The 11,819-nt window shown below is 36.4% G+C and overlaps 1 protein-coding gene across 1 annotated transcript in view; it reads right to left on the bottom strand.

The window, feature by feature from the left end:
- Nucleotides 1–11,819, bottom strand: part of LOC140332413 (keratin, type I cytoskeletal 19-like) — a 74,810-nt gene that overhangs the window by 21,960 nt on the left and 41,031 nt on the right. Inside the window, exon 5 of the mRNA XM_072413682.1 lies at nucleotides 208–333. Coding sequence (XP_072269783.1) covers nucleotides 208–333 — 126 coding nt within the window. The remainder of the gene's footprint in view (nucleotides 1–207; nucleotides 334–11,819) is intronic.

Genomic DNA, 11,819 nt, shown 5'->3' with positions numbered 1-11,819 from the left:
AGGTCAGATCGGATCTGGGCCAGCTGAGACTCCACACCATTGATCAAACATTGTAACTGGGCAAGTTGGGCCCCAAATGTGGCTTCTGTCTCTGCCAATGTGTTCTCCAGAGCAGATTTCTGTTAAAGAATAGAGACAAGATGTATAATAATTGCATAATAATTGTATAATATATACTTTATTTAGTTGCCTAAGAATGACACCTACCAAGCTCAGTTGGCTTTGCAGTTCAATCTCCAGGGTTTGGATGGTGCGTCTCAAGTCAATGACCTCGGTTTGTACAGATTGGAGTTGTTCAGAACCAGATGCAACTTCAGAATTCAGTTCTTCAGTCTATACAGATTTAGATATTTAGCTGGTTAGAGCTGGTCATGGGTACAGACAACATTAGGTGAAAATTAAATATTTTGCAAGGCCTTTTTCTTTTCTTAGGCTAAGGCAATAGCCCTAAAGCCCCATTGTACTATTTGTCCAATACACAACATTTAAACACTCTGATCAGGGAGCATACCACACTTATCATTTTTACCACCTAACTTTTCCAAAATCTTTTGAAACAAAACTACTTATTCTCATCATTATGAATTTTTTTTTTTAAGTGCAAAACCATGATGTAATATTGGCTAATGATAAAACAGTAATATATAGTAATCACATTTTTAGTTGGTTAAAGAAAATTTTTCAATCTACAAAATGACTTACCCTTTGTCTGAAAATTGTTTCCACTTCCCTCATATTCCTTTCCATCAAGTTCTCATACTGTTCTCTGATCTCAGACAAGGTTCTATTTAGATCAGCTGATGGAGCGGCATCCATTTCCACATTGACCCTGGCACCCAGCTGAGCTTGGAGAGCCCTTACTTCCTGTAAATAAAAATGTTGTAAACTAGTGGTACAATGATAAAATGATGGGTGCATTTCAAATCTTCTACGGGTGATCTAATGTGTTCTTTAGGCTACAGGCAAAAAGCAGCAAATTTTAGTTGCTTTTGAGAATGGTTTGAGATCCAAAATCCTTTAAGATCATTGGCATATGCTTATGAATTTTAGCTAACCCTTTTCTAGCTCCTATTTTTCTACCTACTAAGCTGTATCATCCTGAACCAAACTGGTATGAAAAGAATCTTCTGCATTTACTTACTTATAGAAAGTTCATAAAACCCAATCAAAAGTCCCATATGATCTTTATTGTTCTAATGTAAGTTTAGTTGTATTTTTTTGGACCGAAATCCAAGCATGTAGTTTTGATCTTTCCATGCTGTTGAGCAGCAAAGTTTCAGAACTGAAATCCTGCTGACTTGAGGACAAGTGAGTACAAGACTGGAAAGAGGGGTAGAAAGGGGTGAAACCACAAAATACATGAAACTGCAGGTATATCTTTACACAACAAGGATGAACACATTTTTGTTGACAATTTTTAAGCTTATTCACACTAAAAGTGCAGTTAGTTTTCTTCTATCACGTCAGGATTTTTCTCTACCGCTTATAATAATGTGATTACTGTAGTGGGAATTTGTATAGGCTATTCCTTTACATGCCAAACAGTGTGGTCAGAGGTTGTGCGCTGTTCTATGTGGTAAATAAGCAAAATTTATTTTGCTTCTTAAAAACTTATTTCCTTTCTTTCAGATCATGTCTGGCTCTGCTGTTTCTCATCATAAGTGCCTAAACAACCCTGATTCATTTTGTTATATCTGTGCCAGTCAAAGGGCAAATATCGGCACATTTGTAGAGCAAGCCTATTTGGCATATTCAAAGTAAACTTGGTAATCAAGATAAGTCTTGGGCCCCTCTGTACATGAAACTGGGCCTGATGAAGCAGTTTGTTAAAGCTTTGCCAACTGAAGGAGACTGTTAAAATTTTTAAGAAATTTTGGCATTTCCTAGCCTGTCATTTGAAAAAATAAAGGCCATTGTCTTTAATGGTCCACAGATTTGACAGCTCATCAAAGATGAACATTTCATCAGGACAAAGTCAGAAGTTGAAAAGAATGCTTAGGTATCATTCAAAGCCATTGTCAAGGACAAAATGCTTGGTTGCAATATGAGCATCAAGGTACATTTTCTGCATAGCCATCTTTCTAACATCTTGGAAAACCTTGGTGCAGTCAGTCAGTGATGAGCAAGGTGAATGATTCCACCAAGATTTGTAGGTTATGGGGGGGGCAGTATCAGGGCAGATAGGATGTACATATGATGTCTGGTTATTGTTGGAGCATCCAGCGGGATTTTCCTAACACTGAACATTCCAGGAAAAGCTATAAGCATAATTTTTACCTTAACCGCATACCCGATTATTTTTCAAATGTTTTACTGTAAAAAAAAATCTCATAGACTAACAATAAATTATTTGTATTAACAACAAAAATTTTAATAAATTGGTTTTCATTATTTAGTTAGTATTTAGTTTAGAATAGTTTAGTATTATTTTTTCATTGTATGTAAAATTTGTATGTTTTTTTTAAAAAAAAGGAGGGTACCCTGTATCGTAAAAACTGTATGTGATAAGAAAAACTTGGGTTCATTTCTGGATTCACCACCCAAAAATTAGTAAAAAACAAATGTAAGATCTAACTCAACAAAAAATGTGTTCCCTGATAATTTTAATTATTCAATCAAAATTCGCAACTGTAATTTTTTATAAAAAAATTCAGTACATTTTATTGACACTCATTTTTTAAAAACATTAAAAACAATTTACAAAAAACAATGCCCCCAAATGATAATCTCAGGTTGATGTTCGACATGTTTCCTAGATATAGTCTATTTCATCAGGAAGTTCAGACAAATTTAGATCTACAAATTATTTAGATATAATCATGATATTTATTGTAAGTAAATATTAATTTCCAGCAATTTTCGATATTTTATAAGAAGCTCAATGTGTACACCAAAGCTGAAATATGTATGATTTGTGTATATAAATAATTTGTAGATCCTTGTCTAAAGTTTCAGAAAGAAGTGATGAAGTATATCTACAAAACACGTCAAACATCAACATGAGGTTAACATTTGGGGGCATTGTTTTTTGTAAATAGTTTTTAGTGTTTTTTAAAAAGTGAGTGTCAATAAAATGCATTGATGTTTATATAAAATATTACAGTTGCACAATTTGATTGATTCATACCCATGCCTTAAAAGTCCCATGATTTTACTTGTTCTTTATATTTTATTGGTTTATTGGGGATGTGGCATTGTGTATAACAATCACCCCTTTCGAGTACTAGCAAAAAAAGATTTAGAATAATAAAAATAAATCATGTTTAAATCTTACAGTGTAGAAACAATTTTATTAGTCTTCATATTTAGAACCTACCAGCTGGCACTAGAAGGTGGAAAGTTTAAAAAAGTTTTTTTTGGCAAAAGTTTAGTTGTATTGAAAAATCCATATATCATATTACAAACAATCTTGATCACATACATTTTTCGAATATCTGCAAAGTAACACATTCAGATATTTAGAAAAGTGGGCCCAAAAGGGCACTAGACAATCAACTGCTGTCAGGAATATATAGGTATGTAATACATTTGTGCCGTATATGTATGTCGATACCCAACACGTTTTCACCCGAATTAGGCTTCCTCAGGGGTGACTTTTACATTTGGTGTAATTGAAAGCAATAGCTTGACATAATCTAGGTATATATCAAATGTATATAATCAGTCAAAAAAAATTAGGCTATACATTTAGGAACACATGCAGAAATATATTCAGATGCATATAGTATAATGTAAGTATCTCTATAGAGATGTATTTATGCAGGTATGTGCATCCACAATCAGTTATATAGTGCAATAATTACATAGGACATACAATAAGTTAAGTATATGTGGTAAGTAAAAATAAAAAATAAAATAAATATTAAAAAAAATAAAAAGAGATACATTTTTAAATGGAAGAGATAAATCCTATCTGAAAGGACATACTTATATGTGTGTAAATTTGGGAGAGAGAATAAAATTCTTAAATTAAATATATGTGAAGAGATCCATATTGTTAGGATGAATGGGTATTAGGTTGTATTTAAAGTGCTCTGTACCTTATATACTAGATTGCATACATGTTACTAAATGAAAAGTGTTATGAATGGATTCTATAAGGTAAATATAATAAAGGAGTGCATGGAATAAGCACCTAGTCATAGTGAATTACTTAGTTGAGTAGTGATAATAGTATAATATCCTGGTGATAAAAATATTATACATAATAGGACTATAAAGAGCATAAAAGAGGGGATGGGTAAATACCTTATAGTCCTGGATACTGTAGAATGACAGCAGACCGCAGCCGCGATCAGTGTGTAGAGAGGCAACAGGATGTGTAGCTAGGCGGGAGGACTTCCAGGAACTGACTCCTAATAAGGTGGCATTCCAGAAGTCTTATCCCGCCTCATGGACGCCCGTGATGTACTGTGTCTGGCCGTGTTTTGCGCCATCAGCCAAGCAAGGGGACCCCCTTAATGTACATCCCTGAAGGCTACCCAACTTGCAGGGAGGGGGGGGCATTAGTCTCCCCTGATGCACCGAAGCAGGCGAACATAGAACCTTCTCCCTGCCCGCCTTCCCTGTCCCCTCATAAGCCCGTCCTATTGGATGGACTCGCTTTGCCCCGAGCAAGCAAGCACTCTCTGCATTTCCCCCTCAGGACAATGAGCTGGTATGAAGTTTTTGTTTCTCCAGGGAAAGGAAGAACACTTCTCCCCCAGTCTGTGTGACATCTCAGTGTAAATGTACTTTGCTGACTTTCCCCGGAGAAACAAAAACTTCATGACGGCACGTAACTCCAATGACGTGAAACTTGCTTGTGCTTCTGCCATCACAGTTTCTCACTAAAAGAAAGATTAAGAATATCAGAGGCGGGGCGGGAAATTCAAAATATTTTGTATTGTACTCAATACAAAAAACGCTGTATTGAGTCCAATACAAAGAAATCTACAGTTATATTACATTATACACATATTATTATATTTTTTTAAAAAGATTCTTTTATAATGTTTTACAAAGGCCGATGCCGATTATCGGGCGAGAAAAATCTGACGTGTGTATGCAGCTTAACTCACAGGCACTGATGCCTAGCACCAGGTTAACCAACTAGGCCTCTGGGTCCTGGGAAAATGTAAGATCCCCTATGTAATATCTTGAAATAGAAATCACTCCCCTACTGATAACCAGCAGAGGAACCTAGAATCTCAGAATCCAATAAAATTCCTTTGGCAGTGCAAATTCCCTTTGCTATGAAGTCCCTAAATAAGACATGGTCCAGTCAATTGCTTAGAGTGCAACTATGTGCAATCAAAGTATCACATAATCTTTCACTTGATGTCTGTATACATACAGAAAATAAATTGGTTCTGAAAATTCCCACACACCACTAAGCGAGCAACGTGAAGACCAAGGAACATCCTAAGCAGGTTCATAAACACAGTTACTGAGAAGTTTAGTTTAGGATTGGGCTAATGAAAAAAAATTCGAAACATTTAACATGCCTTAGAGCACCATTAAAATCATTCAAACAAAATGAAAAAAAATATGGCACCTCTTCAAGCCAGATAAGAAAAGGCCGTCTACCAAAACTCACACTTCTGACAGGAGGACAATAATCCATGCCAGATACAGTAGTATCTATCCATAGGATAGCTTTATAAAAGAATGGCCAGAAAAAGGCATTGCTTTGAAAAAAAAAATAGGAAAAACATGTTTGAAGTTTGTTCAGCAACAAATGGCACAAACGCAAACATATGGAGGAAGGTTCTATGGTCAGATGGTCAGGTTTGGAATGTTTAGTCATTGTGAGAAATATCAAAGTGTGGTATAAACAAAACACTTGCCATTATCCTATGGATGGAATATCTAAAAATAAACAGTGAATAATAATTAAATATATATGTTTTTTCCCCATTTTTCTTCTCTTTTATATACAATTCCTTGAGACCAAACATTCCCCACCAGTGTTTGAAGTCCGTGGCTCCAGTGTATGAAATGGTGGCTTCATAGGTTGGTCCAAAACAGTGTGTTTGATGTTTTGTGCCACCATTTTGCCTTGTTGCGTGCCAAGGCTACTGGTGCACATGCTTATCATGTCCCATGCAAATTACCTTTTATTGTATGTGATTTTTAATTTTTAATGCTGTGAGGCAATAGAATATAAACAGCCCATATTGCATTACTCCTAAATACATCAGTGTAAGAAACTAATAGTTTACAGGTTAAACAATAGTTAAAAGACCATTTTTTGCCATGTTTATTGTTTATACTTCATGGAATAATGATTTTCAAGGATGTATATTGATTTGGGGAAACAAAATAGCTTCCAAGTGTTTGTTGCTTTGTGCCACCATATTGCCTTGATCAGTGACAAACCTGCTGGTGCATATGCATATCATGTCCCATGCAAATTTTTTTTTTAGACTTTTTAAATACTTTTGAATTCTAATGTGACAACATTTTGTGCCAAATCACTCCAAAACTCTCTGATTGGTACATAGGATGTTAATAAAAAGGTGGTAAATTATGTTACCAAAAATAAAAAACAAGACAAGATGTTAAACAAAAAACAATATTATGATATTTCCAAGATATTTTACAAGTTTTAATTAAAGACCAAGAGCACAAAGAAGCTTGTGATGATGCACATTCTTATATGTAGTAGTGAGGGGACCCAAAGGTCAGTGAATTGAAAGTGACATACCATGTCTTATACTAAAAAGTATACATTATATATTGTATAGGTACAAGTATAATTATTAAAGAATTCCCACCTTTAAAAGATTTGCCCTTTGATTGCCTTTATTGAATCTGGTTTTCAGTTTTTCTAATATTTTTACAATATTTTTGCAACAGGTGAAAATTATATGCCACTCCCAATGCAGTTTGGGAGAGCTGCATGTTGGTCACCACATTTAAGGCACCAAGAAATGTTAGAGCAAAGGACTGTTGCAATAAAAAAGTTGTGAAATGGTACAAATGTGCTGTGCAATGTACTGAACTAAGCCTCCCACTATGATTTGTTTGTAATTAGTTTCCACTTTTTTAGTACCCTGAGAGCAATGTATCTGATGATCTATTCAGTTGGACAGATTTTCATGGATAAAAGATCCAGTAAACTAGAGAACGGGACAGTACAGGGTATTTTTTTTTTTTCTTATCTTTTTTCTTTTTTCAATTTTAGAAAGGAAAATAAAAATCATTGTGCGCCATTAAAACACATGACAACTGATTGCATGAACAAGACAAGATTTGTTTTATTGAAAATTCAGTATGCAACAATGACAAGAGACACATGATCTAAATTCAACTTGATTTATACAGTTAACATTCATTTAGATTGTCCCTACATTTAGCATTAGGTAAATATCTACATCATTTTAGAATTTTTACATTTCATTTAAAAAACAGATGAAGAATACATTATGTTGACAGGATAATGTTACAAAGAACTGTGGACAACAAAAAGTCAAATGACAAGTTAAATAAAAAAATACTGAAAAACTAGATGTGAGCTGCAAGGAATATATAATGCATGCTGCTTAAAACATTTATCCATAACTGCAGAAATTGTTTGCCAATACTTATAACATATTTCAACACAGAAATGCTCATAAGCTTACTTGTTACAAAAGTCAAAGGTCTTATCTTACCTAAAGACCTGTATTTTGCTCTGAAGATAGGCCCAAATCTCAGTCAATTCCCATTTAGCATTGGGCAAAGCCCTAGAGAACCTGTCTGTTAAAACTAAAAGTGGTGACATTGGTGCTAATTCCTCAAGCTGCAAAATATTTTTGGGTATGCTAAATAGCACTTCAGACATTCTAAAAATGATATTGTAATATTTATGAAGAGACCACCTTAAAACTTCTTATCCAGAAAACACACATCAAATGCTATGGGCAACAGAGCTATAGCAAAAAGATGATAGCACAAAATCTACGAAAAAAAATTTACAAGGGCTGTTTGACAAGTAATGAGCCTCAACCATAAAGACAAAATCTAGGAACTTTATTTTCTATACATTTTCAATATAATCTCTATGAAGCAGAATGCACCTTTCAGATCTTTCTTTTAAGGCCTTTATACCCTTACTCAACATCTTGGCCCTCAAAGAAGTCCTCAACAGCCTTGATGACATCATTATCAGAGTCAAATTTCTTCCCTTTTAGGTATTTCTTTAAAATACCAAATAGATAATAGTCGGAGGGGGGCATATCTGGCGAATAAGGTGGGTGTTCTAACAATTCAAAGCCACATTTATGAATTGTGGCCATTGCAACAGCTAACTTGTGTGCTGGCGCATTGTCCTGATGAAGCAAAACGCCTTTTGTCAACTTTTCCCTTCTTTTCACCTTCAATTCCTCCTTTAACTTTCCTATTAATGTGGAATAATAAGTCCCTGTGATTGTTTGACTCTTTTCAAGAAAGTGAATCATCTCTACATTATGAAAAACCCAGAAGACAGAAGACATGACCTTCACTGAGGACTTTGTGATCCTTGCCTTCTTTGGGGTAGGAGAGCCTTTGTGTTTCAGTTGTTGAGACTGCTGTTTTGTCTCTGGATCAGCGTGATGGATCCAAGTCTCATCCATTGTTATGAATGTTGCAGCTCATTTTTGTTGAAATGCTCAAAAAGACTTTAGAGCATCTCACCCATTCTCTCTTTTGGTCAGGAGTCGGAAGTTTTGGAATCCATCTTGAAGAAAGTTTCCTCATTCCAAGTTCTTCAGTAAGAATGCGGTAAACTCTTTCATTTGAAATCCCCCCACAGTCAATCATTTCCTGGGTTGTGACAACCTTAGGTGGTCAAGGCCTTTCTTTATCACAAAGGCTTTTTCGACCTTGTTTGATCTCGACAACCCACCTTTTACAGTGGAAAAGGAAGGAGAACCATCTTTTAACACTTCTTGGATCTATTTATGGATTTCCTTAGTGTTTGGGCCCTTTAAGTGAAGGCACTTGATGACCGCTCTGTGCTTTATTTTCTCCATTCGAAAAAAATGCACCAACCTACAACTTTTAAATTTGTTTTAAAAAAAATAATAATAGATATACTTATACTTTTTGGTCAAATTTCAAGTCTTTATATTTTATTAATTCACAGAGTCTTTACAAATATTTTTATTATTTATATGTTAGGCTCACTACTTCAAACAGCCCTTGTATAGGGTAATAAACAGATTAGTTCAGCTCTTGCAGTTTTAAATTATCAGCACAAAGGCCCAAGCTCACCATTTATGTCATAATCTTGAGTATTTTAATGAGTATGCGAACAAGGTTAGGGTGTAGATCAGTATTTTTTACCTTTATAACATAAACTAAACAAGGCTAAACCCTTGAAAAAATGTTCAGGTCTTCAGGGAACCCCTGCTAGAATTATTATATTTGCAGCTCACAGTACATTAGTATGGTGGTCATTTGGAAGAATTCCTCTTACATTGCTGGCCATTTGGAAGAATTTCAACCCTACCGATAGCTGAGAGGTACAGCTCATTGCTTAAGGAACCCCTAGCCTTCTAGAAGGAACCCTAGGATTCCACTAAACCTTGGTTGAGAAATACTGGTGTAAATAGGGGAATCACCTGATTGTTTGGCTTAACCCCCCTGGCGGTATACCGAGTGTGGCTCGGGGTGTAATTTCCTTACAGAAAGCCACACTCGGTGTGGAATTGAGGACTTACCAGGTCCTCACAAGCCTGCCGCGTCCTTCAGCGATGCTGGCCCGGCATCTAGGTCTAGAGCATAATACTTATCTGAAAATTTAGTATGTTTGGATCTGAAATATAAATTGGTACTAATTATCTGAACCCTAATGTTTTTTTGAACTATTTCAGTGATTAGACGGAATTTATCCATCTACCAAACAGGTTGTTGTCATACGCAGTAAAATTCATTTTATAACCAAAACTTTAAGGTACCCCAGCGCTGCTTTTAGTAGCAGACCTCTGGTCTTACCGTATTACTTATTGGTAGCCAGCTGAAATCAGCCGTTTTTCTTTAAAAATGCTTAAATCCTTATCAGTCTGAATGGACAATAATCCAATATTCTACTTTCCCGTGAAACCAAAGTGGTTTGGGTCTGTTGCCAAGACACATTGAATGTTTTTGCATGCACACTTCCTAATCCTAGAAGCTAGAGTTACGAACTATGGAGTTAAAAATCTGAAGACCATAATTTCAAACCTATAAACCCTGTGCCTGCAATCCTACCTGGGTTATATGTAGAACCCCTTAGTACAGTGGTGTCCCTTTAAAGGATAGAAGGTTGATTTCAGTGCATTCTGGATAGTTCCAGAATTGGTTCTCTTCAGGGATTGATGGCTGGCTACCTTCTGTTCCAAGGGATGAACCCAACCTTAATAGGGTAGCAGCCAATCACTGTATCAGTTTTTAGGTAGGCTTTTGACACACAATAAATATGTGGAGAACTGAGCTTAAGGGGGTCCTCACAATGGGTTACTGAAGTAACTAAGGGAGTCCGGAGAAGATGACCATGCCATCCTGGGGCCCGGCTAGGTTAGGGGGCAGAAAGACAGGACCATTGGGGATCCTGTCATCCCACCGAAAGATGAGCTACACTCCCAGTGGTTAAAGACTTCCTGCGTGGGGAGAAGCAGGGCCGCTATCATGGGGGAGAAGAGGGACTGCTGTAGAGCCTGGCAGCTACCCCTTAAAGTCTATGTAGCATTTTCTCTTCCTGCCATGCAAGCTGCCATGCAATCACATAGCAGCTCAGTCCTCGCTTCATGTAGAAACAGCGGTCCCTGAATGTTGGCAGCTTACCAGATCTGTTGAAAAGGGTTGATATTGTATCATTTCCTTGTTATGTATCTTTTCGTTCTAGAACCTCTGATCGGAACTTACAGGCTGCAGGTTCATTGAAAGTACACTAAAGTTCAGGCCAATAACTATTTGTTACCCACAGCACTGGTGTACCCTGATTGCACTGCAACCTCACCACTGGTCTAAACATAGTTTAAGGTTTTTTTCAGATTATTGATGTTTGCAAGCAATTTTACAAACACAATGCTTTGCTGGGCTTTTGCAGCCACTTACAAATGCCTGAAAATTGGGATGAGTGAGATTTGAAGTTCGATCTGGCAGCGAACCGGGCTGTTCTCGCTTACTGAACATTTAGGCGAAAATGGCCTTGCAATTCACCATAAGGTTGTGTTCTCACCGAACAAACGAGGGAAAACGCATGGGGCGGGAACGGCGAGAATCATTTGCTCCCAGGATGCACAGCAAGGCCCAACAGCCCAATCAGGAGAGATCTAAGTACAGGCATATATACAGGGAGATGTTTGTCACTACATCTTGTTTTCTGTGTCAGAGAAAGAAGTAGGGAGAGAAGTGCATTGAGACAGGGACAGGTTAGGAGCCTTCTGTAAATCTTGAAATATACAGTTTGTGCAGTTTTTGATGCTACCTCGTGCAATCAAGCAAAAAAGACAAAAACTTTTCTGTTGTACTCTCCAAAAAAAACAGATATTTCATTCTGACACCACTTGCTATCTATCAAAAAAGGGAGAAAAATTTCTGTGTTTCTCTAACAAAAAAACAAAAAAAAAAAATACAGATATTTTATTCTGACTCCACTTGCAATCTATCAAAAAATCCCGAAAAATGTCTGTATTTCTCCCCAAAATATACAGATATTTCAGTCTGATACCACTTGTTATCTATCAAAAAAGTCAGAAAAATTTCTTCCTGATGCTGCTGTTGCTGCAGCTGCCTGTCAGTACTCCATTCACAAAAATTGTATTACACACTTCTGGGTGGCATTGACCATGCACTATGCCCAGCTCGGGATGCCAGTTACCAATGCGGTC

This window comes from Pyxicephalus adspersus, chromosome 6 (genome assembly GCF_032062135.1).
Source record: "Pyxicephalus adspersus chromosome 6, UCB_Pads_2.0, whole genome shotgun sequence".
NCBI classification, from domain to species: domain Eukaryota; kingdom Metazoa; phylum Chordata; class Amphibia; order Anura; family Pyxicephalidae; genus Pyxicephalus; species Pyxicephalus adspersus.
Note: the sequence above shows the minus strand (reverse complement) of the source record. Positions and strands in the feature narration are given on the sequence as shown.